Genomic DNA, 19399 nt, shown 5'->3' with positions numbered 1-19399 from the left:
ATCATTCTCAATGGTGAAAAACTGAAAGTATTTCCTCTTAAGATCAGCAACAAGACAAGGATGTCTACTCTTGTCACTTTTATTCAACAGTTTTGGAAGTCCTAGCCACAGCAATCAGAGAAGAAAAAGAAATAAAAGGAATCCACACTGGGAAAGAAGAAATAAAACTGTCAGTGTCTGCAGATGGCATGATACTATAAATAGAAAATCCTAAAGATGCTACCAGAACACTACTAGACCTCATCAATGAATTTGGTAAAGTTGCAGGATACAAAATTAATACACATAAATCTCCTGCATTCCTATATACTAACAATGAAAGATCAGAAAGAGAAATTAAGGAAACAATCCCATTTACCAATGCATCTGAAGTCAGAAAGAGAAAAACAAATATCGTATACCACTGCATCAAGAAGAATAAAATACCTAGTAATAAACCTACCTAAGGAGGCAAAAGACTTGTATTCAGAAAACTGTAAGATGCTGATGAAAGAAATCAAAGATGACACAAACAGATGGAGAGATATACCATGTTCTTGGATTGGAAGAATCAATATTGTTAAAATGACTATACTACCCTAAGCAATCTACAGATGCAATGCAATCTGTATCAGATTACCAATGGTATTGTTCACAGAACTAGAACTAAAAATTTTACAGTTTGTATGGAAACACAAAAGACCCTGAATAGCCAAAGCAATCTTGAGAAAGAAAAATGGAGCTGGTGGAATCAGCTAACTAACTACAGACTATACTACAAACCTACAGTAATCAACACAGTAAGGTACTGGCACAAAAAACAGAAATATAGATCAATGTACAATGATAGGAAGTCCAAAGATAAATCCACACACCTATGGTCACCTTATCTTTGATAAAGGAGGCAAGACTTTATAATGGAGAAAAGACAGTCTCTTCAATAAGTGGTGCTGGGAAAACTAGAGAGCTACATGTAAAAGAATGCAATTAAAACACTCCTTAACACCATACACAAAAATAAACTCAAAATGGATCAAAGACCTAAATATAAGGCCAGATACTATAAAACTCTTAGAGGAAATCAGTTGGAACACTCTTTGACATAGATCACAGCAATATCTTTTTGGATCTACCTCCTATAGTAATGAAAATAAAAACAAAAAGAAACAAATGCAAGTGGCAGGGTTGCGGGCGCAGTGGAGTGAGTGGATCAGCCGGCTGGAGCACGATGACTACTGCAGGACTCGGAAAGAAGAAACGATGTAAACCATTCATCATCCAGACTTTAAGGTCAAGGTGAGAAGGAAGGTCAGGAGGAACATGGCCTGGCCAAATATTTTTCAAAGAGGAACTTTGCTCTCCCGGTTCAGCCATCATCATGTGCTCATGTTCCTGCTCACCTTCTTCAGTTACTCGTTGCTCCATGCATCAAGAAAAACACTTAGCAATGTCAAAGTCAGTACCTCTAAGCAGTGGACCCCATGTGCTTTTAACAAGTCAACTGAACTGCCTGTAGAGATCTAGAGCAGCAACCTTTTGTTTCCCAGTGCAGAAGAAGCCACTCTTTTCCTCGGAACACTCAACACCATTCTCCTCTCCTACGCTGTGGGCCTTTTCATCAGCAGTATCGTCGGAGATCAGCTTAATTTGCAATGGGTCCTGTCTTTTGGCATGTGCTCCTCTGCATTAGTGGTGTTTGTATCTGGTACTCTCACAGAATGGCTGCATTTCTACAACAAGGGGCTGTACTGCAGCCTGTGGATCGTGAATGGCCTGCTGCAGTCCACTGGTTGGTCCTGTGTGGTTACTGTTATGGGCAAATGGTTTGGGAAAGCTGGACGAGGAGTTGGTTTTGGTCTCTGGAGTGCCTGTGCCTCAGTGGGCAATATTTTGAGACCGTGTCTAGCTTCTTCTGTCCTTTAGTATGGTTATGAGTATGCCTTTGTGGTGACAGCAGCTGTGCAGTTTGCTGGTGGGACCATCATCTTCTTTAGACTCCTGGTGTCACCCAAAGAAATTGGTCTCCCCGGCATTGAGGCAGAAGATTTTGAAGAAGATTTGCACAGGCCATTAATTAATGGTGCTGAAAATGAAGATGAAGCTGATCCTAATTATTCAATCCAAGAAGGCAAGACTGTTACCCAAGTCAAGGCGATAAGCTTTTACCAAGCTTGTTGCCTTCCTGGAGTTATAGCATATTCACTGGCCTGTGCCTGCTTGAAGTTAGTGAATTACTCCTTCTTCTTCTGGTTGCCCTTTTATCTGAGTAATAACTTTGGATGGAAGGAGGCTGAAGCCAACAAGCTGTCCATTTGATACAATGTTGGAGGAATTATAGGTGGAACTCTGCAAGGCTTCATCTCCGATGTGCTACAGAAGAGAGCCCCAGTGTTAGCTCTCAGTCTGCTTCTGGCAGTCGGGTCCCTCGTTGGATGTAGTCATTCTCCAAACAATAAGTCTATCAATGCACTTCTGATGGCTGTCACAGGATTTTTTATTGGTAGACCTTCTAATATGATTAGCTCTGCTATTTCTGAGGACCTGGGTCATCAAGAGCTGATCCAAGGGAGCAGTGAGGCTTTGGCGATCATCACAGAATAGTTGATGGAACCGGGAGCACTGGAGCTGCGGTGAGCCAGTATTTAGTGTCTTTGATCCAGGACAACCCAGGATGGATGTGGGTTTTCTACTCTTTCATTCTTATGACAATTTGCACAATTCTGTTTATTTCACCATTAATAGTGAGGGAAATATGCTATCTTATGCAAGGACGACAAGCTCGCATATTGAGTGAGTGACCAGTGCCCACAAAAGAACAAGAAAAATAGGAGACACATCAGGACTATTTCTTTTCATTCACCTTATTTTGGGGTTGTCTTAAGAGCTCCAACATAACCTCAGACTGTCAAGCCTCTTTCAACAGTGTCAGCCACCGGATGCTGACCAAACTGAAGCCTGAGCTGTTTTTCTACACTACAGGAATAATTGTTAACGATTTTTATCGCTGTTGTTTCATGAATGTACTGAATGGCCTATGAATCTGCCAGTGTCTTTGTTGGCCTGTGGAGGTTTATCCTTCTAACCGTAAATGCTCTATTGGACTTGGACCCTAGTTCTCCAGCCTGGAAAGCTGAGTGACCACGAGGCATTTATGCATGGTTTGTACCAACGACATGCTCCACAAATAGAAAGGATCGTTGCATTTTGCTTGGTCATGAGTTTGCAGAGAGTGGCTCATCTCTGACACATCAAATCCAGATAAAGCACTCCAGCCAGGTCCAGTGTAAGCCTGCCTTGGACAGAGAATCCCTTTGTTAACCACAGTGGGAAAAAAATCACACTACATGTTGATTGGCTCTCACTCTGTGTCTGCTCTAAAGTCATTCAGCTCCAGAAGCAGAAATACCTTCAAATGATTGCCAACTTGCTCTCCTCTGTCTTCATTCAGAATTCCCTTTGACTCCTGGAAGTCTTTAGTCTTCCTTTCAAGGATCATAAGGTACCTCAATTGTGAACACTCCAGTGTGTAACTTACAACCAAAGTACTCAACCCCAGATTTGTTCTCTGGGAACTTTAGGATCCACTAGGAAGGTAATTGGCTTAGCCCTATTTTCAGAGGATTGATCTGTGTCACAACCGGGTTCCTTGCGTTACCTCAGCTGAAGACTAGAATTAGAGAAAGAAGAAAGACCTTTTGGCCCTGTAAGCGTTAAGTATGTGACACTGAATCACATTAATGGATTACTAGGGCCTGAGGCATATCTAGGTATCTATTCTTTAGAAGTCTGTAGAATATATGTTTTCAAAGCTGTGAATTCTATACTAATTACCAATATTTTAAGGTCATACTGTATATATATTTTAAATTATGGAAATTAACAGGTGAAAAATGTTCAATTTTGAGGGCTGCATAATTTGCATTGGGTTACGGAATATTTTTCAACCTCTTGCTTTACACTCTTAAATGTGGTATGTTGGGCTTCCCTGGTGGCGCAGTGGTTGAGAGTCCGCCTGCCGATGCAGGGGACACAGGTTCGTGCCCCGGTCCGGGAAGATCCCACGTGCTGCGGAGCGGCTGGGCCCGTGAGCCATGGCCGCTGAGCCTGCGCGTCCGGAGCCTGTGCTCCGCAACGGGAGAGGCCACAACAGTGAGAGGCCCGCGTACCGCAAAAAAAAAAAAAAAAAAAAAAAAAAAAAATGTGGTATGTTTATGAACTTGCTAATTTATTTAATCAAGCAGATTCCCAATCAGTTAATTGCTCATTACTGACAAAAAGAGAAAATACAAAACACAGAAAGGGAAAATAAACTGACTTTTATAATAAAAAAAATTTAAAAACAAATGTGACCTAATTAAACTTAAGAACTTTTGCACAGCAAAGGAAACCATAAACAAAATGAAAAGACAACCCACAAAATGGGAGAAAATATTTGCAAATAAAGCGACCTACAAGGGATTAATCTCCAAAATATACAAACAGTTCATGCAGCTCAATATAAAAACAAACAACAACTCAATCAAAAAATAGGTGGAAGATCTAAATAGACATTTCTCCAAGGAAGACATACAGATGGCCAAAAAGCACATGAAAAGATGCTCAACATCACTAATTATCAGAGAAATGCAAATCAAAACTACAATGAGGGGCTTCCCTGGTGGTGCAGTGATTAAGAATTCGCCTGCCAATGCAGGGGACATAGGTTCGAGCCCTGGTCCAGGAAGATCCCACATGCCGTGGAGCAACTAAGCCCATGTGCCACAACTACTGAGCCTGTGCTCTAGAGCCCAGGAGCCACAACTCCTGAAGCCCGGGCGCCTAGAGGCCATACTCTACAACAAGAGAAGCCACCACAATGAGAAGCCTGTGCACCACAACAAAGAGTAGCCCCTGCTCACTGCAACTAGAGAAAGCCCGTGCACAGCAACAAAGACCTAATGTAGCCAAAAATAATAAATAAAATAAATTAAAAAATTTAAATACCTTAAAAAAAACTACAATGAGGTATCACCTCACACCAGTCAGAATGACCATCATCAAAAAATCTGCAAACAATAAATGTTGGAGCGTGTGTGGAGAAAAGAGAACCCTCTACACTGTTGGTGGGAATATAAGTTGGTACAATCACTATGGAGAACAGTAGGGGGGTTCCTTAAAAAACTAAAAATAGAACTACCATATGATCCAGCAATCCCACTCCTGGGCATATACCCAGGGAAAACCGTAATTCAAAAAGATACATGCACCCCAGTGTTCACTGCAGCCCTATTTACAATAGCCAAGACATGGAAGTAACCTAAACGTCCATTGACAGAGAAACAGATAAAGAAGATGTAGTACATATATACTATGGAATATTACTCAGGCATAAAAAAGAACAAAATAATGGCATTTGCAGCAACATGGATGGACCTAGAGATTATCATACTACGTGAAGTAAATCAGAGAAAGACAAATATCATATGATATCACTTATATGTGGAATCTAATAAAAAATACAAGTGAGCTTATTCACAAAACAGAAACAGACTCACAGATCTTGAAATCAAACTTATGGTACAAAAGGGGAAATGTGGGGGGAAGTGATAAATTAGGAGATCGGGATTAACATAAACACACTACTATATATAAAATAGATAATAAGGACCTACTGTATAACACAGGGAACTCGACTCAATATTCTGTAATAACCTATATGGGAAAAGAATGGATATATGTATATGTATAACTGATTTACTTTGCTGTACACCTGAAACTAACACAACATTGTAAATCAACTATATTCCAATTAAAAAAAAAACTAACCTTTAACAGTCTACTTAGAGTTAATATTTTACCATTTCAAGTAAAATATATGACCACATAAGTCCCTTTACTTTCCCCTCTTTGTTTTAAATGTCATTTACATTATATATGCAAACATTGAAACCTCTCAAGAAATGTAATTTTTGCTTTCAACAGTTATATTTTAAAAATCTTGAAGGAAAAAATCTATTATATTTTCCCAGATGTTTACCATTTCTGTTGCTCTTTCTTCATTCACAAAGTTCTAAGTTTCCTTGGTATCATCTCCTTTTAGTCTGAAGAACTTTCATTAGCACTTCTTTTAGACCAGGTCTACTAGTAACAATTCTTACTTTTCCTTCATCTGAGTATTTCTTTATTTTGCCTTCATCTCTGAGGTATGTTTTCACTGCATACAGAATTCTGAGTTGGCAGTTCTTTGCTTTCACAATTTTAAGATGTTCTTCCAGTCTCTTCTGTGGTTCCTGATGAAAAACCTATAGTCATTTGAATTGTTGCTCCCTGTACATAAAGTACTGTATTTCTCTGTCTGCTTTCGAGATTTTTTATCTTTTATTTTCAGAAGTTTAGTTATGATGTATCTGGGAGTGCTTAACTTTGAGTTTACCTTTTCAGAGGTTTGCTAAGCTTCTTGGACCAATAAGTTTATTCTTTTCCCACATCCAGGAACTTATAGCTTTATTTTTTTTTTTAATGTATTTTCTGCACCAATCTCTTGCCTCTCTCCTTCTGGGATTCCAATGATGTAAACATTATATCTTCTGCTATTGTCCAACAGGTCCCTGAGGCTCTGGTTCTTCAGTTTGGATAATTTCTATTGATCTATTTTCAAATTCATACACAGCTCTATTATCTCCACTTTGCTATAGAACCCCACCTAGTAAGTGTTTTATTTCAGATATTTTACTTTTATGTTCTGAAATTTCCATGTGGTCCTTTATGAGGTTTTTATTTCTCAGTTCAGAACTTCTATCTTTCTATTCATTTCAAGAATATTTACCTTACATCATGGAGCATGGTTTTAATGGTTGATTTAACATCTTTGCCTGATAATTCATCTCGGGACTGGCATCTTTGATTGTCTTTTCCTCTGACAATTGGTCATATTTTCCTGGTTCTTTGTATATGAAGTAACTTTAAGTTTTATACTGGATGTTTTAAATATTATCTTTACACTCTAAATCCTATTAAAATCCCTAAAATATGTTCATTTTTGTTTTGTTTTGGTTTTTTTTGGTAGACAATCAACCCAGTTAGATTCAGATAGCCAAGTTCTTTCTTGCTTTATGTGGGCAGTGGTTACAATGTAAGTTCAGTTTGTAAAGCCTTAGCTATGCTTCTTTGGGCCTTACCGATATATATGCTGCTCTGGGATTTGGGTGGTGGTTTGTATCCTAGCTCAGTCCTCACATTCTTGGGTGTGAGGCCAGAACTTATGCTGGTCAATACATACAGAATTAGGGCATTCCCCTTTCAAGTGCTCTCTTCCCTGATAGACTCCAGCCCCCAGATCCTTCCTTTTCCTGCAACATTAATGCAACATTAATATAAATAAAAAGTTTTAGAGTTTTAACCTCTCACACTATGGCACAATCCTGGGCAACTCAAGCTGCTCTTGGGGGAAAGCAGCAAGAAAAAGGAGGAAAAATGGGAAGCCTCAATACTCTCTGGCTCACAGAGGGACCTTTTCCGGATACTCTGGCCAGAAAGAGAAGGTTACTGTTGGAGTCTTTGCTGTCTGCATCCATAGCACAATTAAAGACAAAGGGCCCCTCAGGTTAAGGCTGAGGCTATAGGAGGGAAAAAAATACAAAGGACACTCATTCCTATGATGGTTCTTCTTCAAATTTTGATCTCTCTCCCCAACCTGGCTGCTATTGTTTACTTTCCAAGGTATATAAGTAGTTGCTTTTGTATTCTGTCCAGAGTTTTTAGCTGCAGTCGGTAGACGAGTGCTGTGGGCTGAACTGATTCCCCCCAAAGTCTTACGTTGAAACCCTAACACCCAATGTGACTATATTTGGAGATAGGGCCTATAAGGAGGTAATTAATGTTAAATGAGGTCATAAGGGTAGGGTCCTGATCCTGTAGGGTTAGTGTCCTTATAAGAAGGGACACCAGAAAGCACTCTCATTCTCTCTTTCCCTCTGCCATCTGAGGACACAGCAAGAAGGCAACCATCTACAAGCCAGGAAAAGAGTTCTCACCAGAATCTCAATTACGCAGCACCTTGGTCTTGGACTTCTCAAGCTCCAGAACTGTGAGAAATAAATTTATGTTGTTTAAGCCACCCAGTCTGTGGCATTTTGTCCTGTCAGTCCAAGCATGCTAAGACAGAGAGTTAGGGTAGTAGTGGACTTACTCCACCTTCTCTAGCATCATAAATTGAGTTAACTTTTTGAATTGTAACTTTTTGAAGGCTACAGTAATGGTAAAGTGTACGGCATACTAAAAGACATAAGATAAACAGAACCCATGCTGTCTGAAAAAGGATACGGTAGAAAAATAAGGCAAGTTTTCTTAGGAAAATTTCCAGAGCTAAGAAAAATGAAATGGAGAGTTTAGAATGCAGTAATACATAGAAGAGGAAGGAGAAAACCCACCTATAGGAAAAGCTTATTAAGAACTGGCTAGAAGGGAATAAAGAAGAAACAGAAGAGTGCAACTGAAGTGGAAATTGAAATGGTTACTCAAGTAATAGTTTCAGTGGGTAATAACCAGAAATAGACCTCATTGTCAAGCAGAAAGAAACCTTATATCTACAGGAACCAAAAAATATTTAAAAGCCAGGGCTAGAGGATGGAAATGGGTGAATTTATGTATAAAAAGGGAAATAGGAAAAAGGATCTAAACTTAAAAAAATATATAATACATTATATACTGTATTACCTAAATATGGATATATAATGTAGTGATTATATATTACTATAGCATTGTGATATATAATATACAGATATATACACCTAAATATTTTTTAATTATAAATTTTTTTAATTACATGACAATAGAAACTGTCGAAAAGGAAATAATGAATACTTACTATTGGTGCCAGACTTGTTTTACCTCAACATTATACACTTTGACTATTAAGTTTAACTGTTCACTCAAATCAACAACAAAGGGCTATGATAATTTTCAAAGAAAAGAAGAGAAAGTTTTAGAACTCTCTTTAGCAATAGGAAGAATTTGTCTTTCAAGTGGGAAACATGTAATTTTAGGAAAATCTTTCCTCCCAACACAAAAGAAAATTAGAAATGCTGGATAAAATATAATAGATACACTTTTAAACATAGCAAGCACACGAAAAAACCCACAGAAATACTTGAGAGGCCAAAAATGAAAAGTAAACAGAAAATAAGGGAATTTACAAAAACCCTAAAACTGAATGCATCAAATAGACTCAAAATACAGACAGCAAAAATAGACATATCTACCAGAATAACTTGATAAATCCATCAGAATAATAAAATAGTTTAAAATTTCTAAGTTATTAACAGATCAAACTGACAAAAATGTGACTAGCATTTGAAAAACATAATCAACAGTTAGAGAATACACATTCTTCTCAATATGGAACATTTATTAAAACTAATCATAAACTAGGCCATTAAGCAAATCTTACAAATTTCAAAAAATCTGCCATACAGACCAAACTCTCTGACCATAATTCAATTAACATAGAAGTAAAAATGAAAAGCTAAAAGCTCCTATTTTCAGAAACATTAAAACTGAACTTCCAAATAACACTAAGCCAAGGAAGAAATAATAATGAAAAATAGAAATTACTTAAAAATGAATATTAGTAAACATAATACATATCCAAACTTGTAAATGTAGCCAAAGCAGTATTTGGAGAGAAGGAAATCAACAAAGCCAAAAATTAATTATTTGAAAGACTAATAAAATGAACAAATCTCTGGCAATAGTGCTCATGAAAAAAGAGAAAAATAACTAATAATCAATATTAGGGATGCAAAAGGGGACATCTGTGTAGAAAATAATACCAGGTATTCACTAATGGAGCTTTTGTTTTGTTCTTTAACAGCAGACTGAATTAAATGCAGATGGCCCTCTGCATCCATGGACTCAACCAACCATGCATGGAAAAAAAATTTTTTTTAAATTCCAGACAGTTCCAAAAAGCAAAACTTGAATTTGCCAGGTGCTGGCAATTATCTACATAGCATTTACATTGTATTAAGTATTACAAGTAACCTAGAGATGATTCAAACTATACGGGAGGATGTGCGTAGGTTATATGCAAATGCTACATTTTATATAAGGGACTTGGGCATCTGCGGATTTTGGTATCCAGGGGGTCCTGGAACCAATCCTCCATGGATATTGAAGAACAACTGTATACCATATCCTTCAGAGGAGGTGGACAGCTGGCAAACAATGAGGGTAGGGAGTGGGTTTTTTAAAAAAGCAGAATCTTCGCTTTTAACAATACCATAAGGATGAATATGTCACTTATCTTTAGATCTCTTCAGTGAGCTTTGACTTTTTTAAACCATTCACAGTTGAATTCATCTACTTTGTGTCACACTGAAATGAAAAATGGCAACTCACTAGAGAGTAAATAATTAAGAGGATATAGAAGAAATTGACAACTGTAGAACAGAACCTAGAATAGAGAAATCAACAACCTAAACAGACCTATAAGCATTAAAGAAGGTAAGTTAGCCGTTAAAGTGCACTTGCGCATGCACACCGCCCAGCCCTGCTTGACCCAGAGTTTTTACTGGCAAATTCTAACAGACGATTCCAAGCTCATGCAAAATTCTTACAACGAATAATAAAAGATAAAACACCTTCATTTATTTAATGAGGTGATATAATCTTGATAACAAAACCCAAAACAAGTACCAAACAGAAAAATGACAAATTTTGCTCATAAACTCAGAATCAAAACTAAATCCTAAATAAAGTATACTAAAACAATACATGAGGTTCAAGTTAGATTTTTCCCAAGTATATATGGATGAATTAACATTAGAAAAACTATTGATGCAATTCTTCACATTACAAAATTAAAGGAGACTGCTGGTTCCAGAAAAGATAAAGTAGATGTACTCTCCTCCGGTTAAATACAACCAAAATCCCTGGATATTATATGCAAAAAAAAAAACCGTAAGAAGATTCTGAAGGTGGAGAATAAAAGGAAGATTGGCTAGAGAGCTTGGAACTTAAGAAATGACACAGCAGTTAAGTCCCTTTGCCTTATCTATCCCAGACTGTGTGCTGGACAAAGCAGCAACCTGAAACAAAAGACTTGCCTTCTCCTCTTGAGTTTTCTAAATTAAATTTGATGGTGGAAACAAAAATTATAACACTAATTCTAAATGTATGTAGGGGAAATATCTAAAACAATTATAAATGGGGGAGAGTAATGTCTATGAAGAAAGGTAAGGTTTTTAAATTTCAGACTGGAAAATGATGACACTAACAGACTGACAAGTTATATATATATAATGTAATACCTAGATCAACCACTAAAAAATATACACAAAGAAATACACTCAAAAAGACTAGAGATGAATAAAAATGGAATTGTAAAAAATTTTCAAGTAATTCACAGGAAAATAGGAAAACGGAAACAGAGAAACCAAAAACAGCAAACAAACAGAAAACTACAAAATAAAATGGAAAGCCTATTGTATTTACCCACATTCTTGTTTACCATGTTCTTCCTTCCTTTTAAAAGTTCCTTCTTTTATGACTCACTTATGCTTAAAGAGGGTTCTTTAGCCACAGTTTTAGAGTAAGTCTGCTGGCGATAAATACCCTTAGTTTTCCATCATCTGAGAATGTCTAGATATTCTCTCCATTACTGAAGATTAATTCTGCTGGATATAGGATACTGTGTGGACATTTTACTTCCAGCACTTGACAGAAATGCTTCCATGGTATCTGATGAGAAATCTGCTATCATTCAAATTGTTTTTCCCTTATAGACAAGGTATCATTTCCCTCTGGCTACTTTTCAACATTTTCTCTGTCTTTATTTCTAAAAAGTTTAATTATAATGTACTGTGGCATGTATTTCTTTGGATTTACTCGGTGATCCACTTAGGTTCTTGAATCTGTATGTTTACCTCTCGTCAAATTTGAGAAAATTTCAGCCATTATTTCTTTGAGTACATTTTCAGTCTTTTCCTCTTTCACCTCTCCTTTGAGTACTCTGATGACAGGAATTTTAGATCTTTTGTTACGGTCCCACAGATCTCTGAGGCTTTCTTTTTTTTTTTTTTTTCCAGTCTCTTATTTCTAATTTTAGATTATTTTGAGTCTCTGTTATTAGGAAATTTCTATTGTTTTGTCTTCCAGTTCACTGATTCTTTCTTCTTTCCCCTCCATTTTCCTGTTGAGCCTATCCACTGAGCTTTTTAATTTGGTTTTGTACTTTTCCATATCAAAATTTCCATTTGCTTCTTCTTTTTACCTTCTATTTCTTTGCTGAGGTTTTCTACTTTTTCACTTGTTTCAAGTGTCTTTGGAATTGCTAAGTGAAGCATTTTTATCATGACTGATTTGTGATCTTTGTCAGTAATTCTACCACCTTTTATCATTTCAGTGTTGACATCTATTGTCTTTTGTTCCACAACTTGTGATCTTCCTGGGTCTTGGTATGAAAAGTGATCTTCAAATGAAACCTGGATATGTTCATACTATGTTATGAGACTATTATCTTATTTAAATCTTCTGTTTGTTTGTTTTAAATAATTAATTTATTTGTTTTTGGCTGCGTTGGGTCTTCATGGCTTCGTGCAGGCTTTCTCTAGTTGTGGAGAGCGGGGGCTACTCTTTGTTGTGGTGCGCAGGCTTCTCGTTGCAGTGGCTTCTCTTGTTGCGGAGCATGGGCTCTATGTGCACGGGCTTCAGTAGTTCGGGCAAGTGGGCTCAGGAGTTGTGGCTCACAGGCCCTAGAGCGCAGGCTCAGTAGTTGTGGCACATGACCTTAGTTGCTCTGCAGCATGTGGGATCCTCCCGGAGCAGGGATTGAACCCGTGTGCCCTTCATTGGCAGGCAGATTCTTAACCACTGCACCATCAGGGAAGTCCCTAAACCTTCTGTTTTAACTGGCTTTCTATGACACTGCTCCAGCAGGGGAAGGTCAGAGGGTGGAGGGCATCACATTTCATTACTGGCAAGTGGAGGGAGAAGTCCAAGTTTCCCGGTTGGCCTTCACTGACACTTGAAGGAGGGGTCCTCATTACCGCTGGGTGGAGGTGGGAGTACAGGCTGACTGACAATGCACTGAGGGTAGCCTTGTCACCCACTGGGTGATGGTCAGATATATAACTCTCCAATACACCTCTTCTGACACAACCTCATTACTGCTGGGTGGGGATGAAAGTCCAGGCTCTCCACTGACACGCTGTGGGGGTAGGTGAGAAGAGAAGGCTCACAACCACCGAAAAGGGAAGAAATGCCAGCTCTCTGCTTGGTCTTTTTTTTTTTTCAGATGTTGGGGGTAGGAGTTTATTAATTAATTTATTTATTTTTGCTGTGGTGGGTCGTTTCTGTGCGAGGGCTTTCTCTAGTTGCGGCAAGCGGAGGCCACTCTTCATTGCGGTGCGCGGGCCTCTCACTATTGCGGCCTCTCTTGTTGCGGAGCACAGGCTCCAGACGCGCAGGCTCAGTAGTTGTGGCTCACGGGCCTAGTTGCTCCGCGGCATATGGGATCCTCCCAGACCAGGGCTCGAACCCGTGTCCCCTGCATTAGCAGGCAGATTCTCAACCACTGCATCACCAGGGAAGCCCCTGCTTGGTTTTTTTTGATACCACACTGTGGTGGTGTTGAGATACTCTGTTACAGTCTCATGAGGGCGGACTTCTAGGTTCTCCATTCAGCCTCTTCAGGCCTGGCTAGCGGTAGTGACATACTTTTTCTGTGGTATTTGGCTAAACTAGAGCAGATACTGTCTAAAAGTGTTCTGTCTTGCCAGGCTGTTCTGTTCCTGGTCCTTTAGCTAGAAAGAGCAGGTCCTTGTCAGACTGTATGTTTGTGTGTGTGTGTGTGTGTACATGTGCTTGTTGATGTCTGCAAGCTACTGGCTTATCCAGTACTCAGTGTTGGATGTAAAGCAACCAGAAAATACAAGAAACCCACCACCATGCCATTCTTAAGGTCCTGAAGTCCCTAGACTTCTTCTCCCTACCTTTCAGAGTCTTGTGTTTTATAGGTCCAGGGTTTTGGGTTATAGTAAGTGGGAGAAATAGGGGAAAGTATGTTCACTTTATCTTCCCGGAAGTAGAATTTCATTTTTATAGCCACCTCATCTATCTCTAAAGTGAATGATGAAGAAAATAATACTGCATTTATTCCTTTCAAACTTGATCTCAGGCAACTAATTTAGAGAATCTAAAACATAAAACAAGCAATTTTTAAAAAGCCTTGGGATTTTACTTGGCCTTAATTTCATTGTGAACAAAAGTGTGATGTGGGAATCCAAAAGTCACTGTAATCTCAAATTACAGAAGTTAGCCTATCTGAAGCACTTTACTCAGCTTTGAGTACCACATTTTAAGATCTCAGTAAACCAGTAATAAACCAGAAGAATAACTAAGACTATAGTGGTTCCAGAAGATCGAAATAACTAGAGATACTTTACCTGGAAGAAAGAAAAAGGGTAACTAAAGAGAAAGGATTATAGAATAGCAATCTTTTAATATTTATGAGGCTCACAATTTTAAAAAGAGGCAGAAAAGCACAGTCAGATAAGTTGGCTTCTTATACATAAGAATTTTCTAACAATCTGAACTGCCCCAAAATTGATGGCCCTACTTTACTGTCCTAAGTTCCCCAATATCAGAAGTATTAAAACAAAGACTGTATGTCCACTGGTTGGAAATATCATTGAGTGGATGGCTTCAGTAGGAGGGACACTGGAGTAGTGATTTTTAAGCTATGATTCACAGCGCTGCCTGAAGTGGTGCTGTGGAACTGGGGTGTGACTGCTGCCGAGCTGACAAAATGCCCGATTTCCCTACTGAGCTTCAACCAGACCTTCCACTTATGTCTAGCATCTGCAGTGTCTTTTATTAGGGGAGGTGGGAGTGGGCTAGAGAGAAGGATTATGCTTTAAAGGAAAAGTCCAAAAATGACTGAACTGAAGACATGAACTAAGGCCTCTTTGAATTTTATATTCTGTGATTAATTCTTTCTTTTCCTTTTTTAAAGGAAATAAATAGTTTTTATTTATTATTTTTTTAACATCTTTATTGGAGTATAACTGCTTTACAATGGTGTGTTAGTTTCTGCTGTATAACAAAGTGAATCAGCCATACATATACATATATCCCCATATCTCTTCTCTGTTGCGTCTCCTTCACACCCTCCCTATGCCACCCCTCTAGGTGGTCACAAAGCACCGAGCTGATCTCCCTGTGCTATGTGGCTGCTTCCCACTAGCTATCTATTTTACATTTGGTGGTGTATTAATTCTTAGTTCTCAAATATAGTCCAGAAAAGTAAGATCATCATCTTATTAAGGAATTACTGCAAACAAGATTAATATATGTGATTTTAAAAGCCTCCTTTTTTTTTCAATAATGGGGCTGTTAGAATGAATGAAGCTCTCCCCGTTACCTGTGTCAGCACAGCCTATATTGTGTCTAGGGATGAATTTTGGTTTTCTCTGAAAAAAACTGATAAACTAAACACCCTTTTATTTCAAAAATAAAAAGTAGCTAGAGAAAAGTAAATCTTATAAACCCATGAAGTTATACATTTTAAATTTGTACTTCTATCAAGAAAAACATTGAAAAAATGAGTTGTTATAATAACTAAATTTTAAGTGAACACACTGTACTATCGAAATAATTATATAACTTCTCAGGACTTCCCTGGTGGTCCAGTGGGTAAGACTCCGTGCTCCCAATCAGGGGGCCCGGGTTCAATTCCTGCTTGGGGAACTAGGTCCCACATGCATGCCGTAAATAAGAGTTCGCATGCCACAACTAAGAGTCTGCATGCCACAACTAAACATGCCACAAAGAAGATCCTGCCTGCTGCAACTAAGACCAGGCGCAGCCAAAATAAATAAATAAATATTAAAAAGAACAAAAAACAAAAACAAAAAGACCTCCCAAATAATTATATAACTTCTCCAAAAGTAAAAGCAATTTGTTACATATTAGAATACCAAAAAATGGGCAATATTATATGAAGTTTCTAGACACTTGAATCTTTAATAAACGACCTCATCTTGAGAGTTACATATCATTTCATAATTCATATCTATAGTAATAACAGTGACCACCATAATCGACCTATAGGAACTTTTTTTTATTTTAAATTTTTTAATTTATTTCTGACATGCGGGATCTTAGTTCCCTGACCAAGGATCGAACCCGTGCCCCCTGCAGTGGAAGTGTGGAGTATTAACCACTGGACCACCAAGGAAGTCCCAACAGAACTTTTTTTAAAAAGCATGTTTTGAATTATTAATCTTACCTAGCTTAAAAAATTCACACAAACCTCACTGGATCATCTTTCTTAACTGTCTTACTGTCATACTTGTGGAATTCTTATCCATAAATCAACTAGAGATTCTATTCTCAACACAGTAGTTCACTGGCTTCTCAGAAATAACATTCATGGTGACAAAGTAAGTCTAAAGGCCTATGACCTGTATTTTGCTGAGGCATGACTCAGAAGATGGCACACAGGTGTGCAGGAGGGGTCCACTTATGCAGTAGTTAGTCAACCCCGTAACTCAGCATGGCTATATCAACACGGTCTAATTGTTTTCTGTTGCAGTTGTTTACGTATTTTGTGAGCGAATTAAATGCCAAATGGTACACCAAATCAAGGGAATTGAGGTCTTATGATAAAACCCTTGGAACATTAAGATACATCAAGCTGTGCTATATTTGATGTGTTTTAAAGTATTATTTATAAAATTATGTATAAAATTTTAAAATACGATCACCACACAATATAGTAACCATGACAATATTTCAAAATACTTTCAGACACTCTGCATTCATAAAAACTTATTTTCTCATAAAAGGTAACACATTAATGACAGAAATTTTAGAAAATACAGGACAGCAAAATAAGAAAAAAAAATAACCCTTTAAAAATACAGAACAACAAACTTTTAACAGAAAAGCACCAGTGATTTTTATGGATCCCATTTTAAATTGCAAAGGGCTGAATGAATTCAGGTTTTGTCTCCCCATTTATTAAATCCAACCATTTGTTATAAGCCCACAGGACTGCTCAACTGATGCTTTCAGCATCAAAAAGCAGAAAACAAATTAACCTTCAGATTAAATTTGAGATTCTCATAAATTATATTACCACACAGATTACTTATTTGAAACTACTATAACATTAAGATTGTAAAGATAATAAAAACTTAAGTGAAAACATCTAATGATCAAGTCTCCTTTAGGAAAACTAGATAATGGAATTAATGTGATAAAGTTATTATTTATTATTACTAAAATTTATACTACATAATATTTCTTGATGTTATCAGCTATATTTTACAGATGTATATTTTTAATTTAAAAATATTTTGTGATTCTGAGAGAACACAGCTCCCATCTTCCCTTTTAAATTTTAAGAGATTTACATTTCTGACATTAATACATTTACTGATTTATTTTTTTTTAAGTCCAGCATCTCTTTTACATAGCTCTTTTTTTAACCTACTTACAGCTAAAAAATTTTCAAAGATTCTGAGTTTAATGAAGAAAAGATTAAGCAAACAAACTTAATGCCTGGATGCTTCTCTGTAAACTAATTAAAATACCATCTAGTAATCTTTGAAGATGGGCTACCTTTTAATTTAAACTTTTATTTAATTACATATAGAAAGTGATCCTGCTTCTTGTATGTGGCAATTAATATATTCAATATTTTTAATGCATCCTGGAAATGGGTATAAATCCAAGAATAGAGATTCTTTACAGGGACACAGCCAAAAGATTAGACCTTCTAAAATCAGTTTTATGTTTCTCAAGATGCTGCTTGGCTGCTACATACACCAGACTGTATGGTTTCTAAAATTTCAACCTTGTTAATATGAGAGCTGTTGGCAAAATAAATAATACATAAGCGCTATTACCTTTCAGCCGGTGACTTAGAATCTGTTCCAAAATAGCCGCAAAATTGTTAAATTCAGGAGAAGAATCATCAATTGTCTCAAAGCAGGACCGATCAATCAGGGTCTTCACAGAAAACCTATTGAAAAAAAGAGATTACGATTGCTTTTAAGTAGACTTGATTCATTCACCTAAATAGGAAAAACTAGAGAAAAGCAATTTAGAGAAGTATTACAGAAATACTTTATAAGATTATATATTCTGAAAACTCCATTTACTCAAATTCACTCTGTCAGTAGAAAATTTTACAGAAATATCAGACTTTTCACTTATATATTTACTATCTGTTGACTACATTAAGACTTAGAAATAGTTCACTGTCCACAGAACCATTAAAATCAGAATAAAAAAGATGAACAAAATTATTAAGTTGAAAGCCATAATACTACTTGTAAGAGACTACAGCGTCAGACCAAAATGTTTCTAAGAGTTTTGGAGCATAAAATGGAATAAAACAGGATGTGAGTATTCATGAGGTGTAGATCCCAAGCTTTTATGAGCTATAATAAGAAAACTTACAACTCTGTAAAGTGCACTATATTTTTCCTTCTCTTCAGAACATCCTTTGTCTGTACTTTTGACTGCCAAGTACCAATGCATTTTCCAAGATAGCTTAAATGCCACCTCTTCAATGAAGAATTACCCTCTTACATATTCCTAGCACAAACTAGCATTTTGTTTGTATTTCCTTTAAGAGATGATTACAATTTATCTTACTGCTGTAACTTGTGTTGTCTAACTATTTTATTAGAATATAAACTCCTTCAGGGCAGAAACATAGCTTCTGTGTGTTTATATCTTCCTCAGCGCATAGGACAATGCCTTGAACGATGTACTCTGTAAGTACTTGTTGATTTATTTGTAAGATCTATTTTGAAGGCGTGGCAAAGAAACATTTAAAGGCCAATGTCACAGCAAGACAAAAAGAAAGTTTATGATTTTTAACATGTATACCCTTCCTGTAACCACCACCAAAATCCCGATCTTGAACAGTTCTGTTGCCCCTAGCATTTCCCTCATGCTATCCCTTTATAACCATACCATCCCTTTACAGTCATACCCTATGAAGGGTGATATGTGAGTGCCTAAGTAAAGACAATCAATAGGGTATGAAAAGAAGGGGATAACGATGAGAGTTGTTAAATCATTAGAAATGTAAACTATGAGGGAGATAAAGGAGTATAAATTGTTCCTTAGGTTTTAGGCTTATTGGCAATGCTTATTCAATCAGGACAAAAAATATAGGAGACAAGTATAAAGGCAAATATAAAGAGATGTGTTTATATGAGTTATATATATCAATATTTAGTATATTAGAACTGAGTAATGTCTAAAATACAGGCAGTCCTCCCTTTGCACATAAAAATGACTGTGCAAGCTGAAACCATGCCAGAGTGATCCCAATAATCAATAGAAAGAATTACAGTTATTCTGTGCCCTTTACAAATTTTTTGTCAAAACACTAAAAACTCTCTCACTGCCATTTATTATG

The 19399-nt window shown here is 37.1% G+C and overlaps 1 protein-coding gene and 1 pseudogene across 6 annotated transcripts in view; one reads left to right on the top strand and one right to left on the bottom strand.

Moving 5' to 3' along the window:
- The window catches only part of RUNDC3B (RUN domain containing 3B), a gene marked incomplete at both ends in the record, with an annotated part of 146433 nt that overhangs the window by 103236 nt on the left and 23798 nt on the right, over window positions 1-19399 (bottom strand). For all 5 annotated transcript variants that reach the window (XM_079711515.1, XM_079711513.1, XM_079711511.1 and 2 more), the window contains one exon: window positions 17871-17986. In XM_079711515.1, coding sequence (XP_079567641.1) covers window positions 17871-17986 — 116 coding nt within the window. The remainder of the gene's footprint in view (window positions 1-17870; window positions 17987-19399) is intronic.
- LOC307057984 (sugar phosphate exchanger 3-like) lies at window positions 1300-2777 on the top strand (annotated as a pseudogene). The gene has a single exon. The product of its transcript is annotated as a sugar phosphate exchanger 3-like (transcript).

This window comes from Hyperoodon ampullatus (assembly GCF_949752795.1).
Source record: "Hyperoodon ampullatus genome assembly, chromosome: 9".
NCBI lineage: Eukaryota > Metazoa > Chordata > Mammalia > Artiodactyla > Ziphiidae > Hyperoodon > Hyperoodon ampullatus.
The sequence above is the reverse complement of the archived record's forward strand: the minus strand, read 5'-3'. Positions and strand labels throughout refer to the sequence as shown.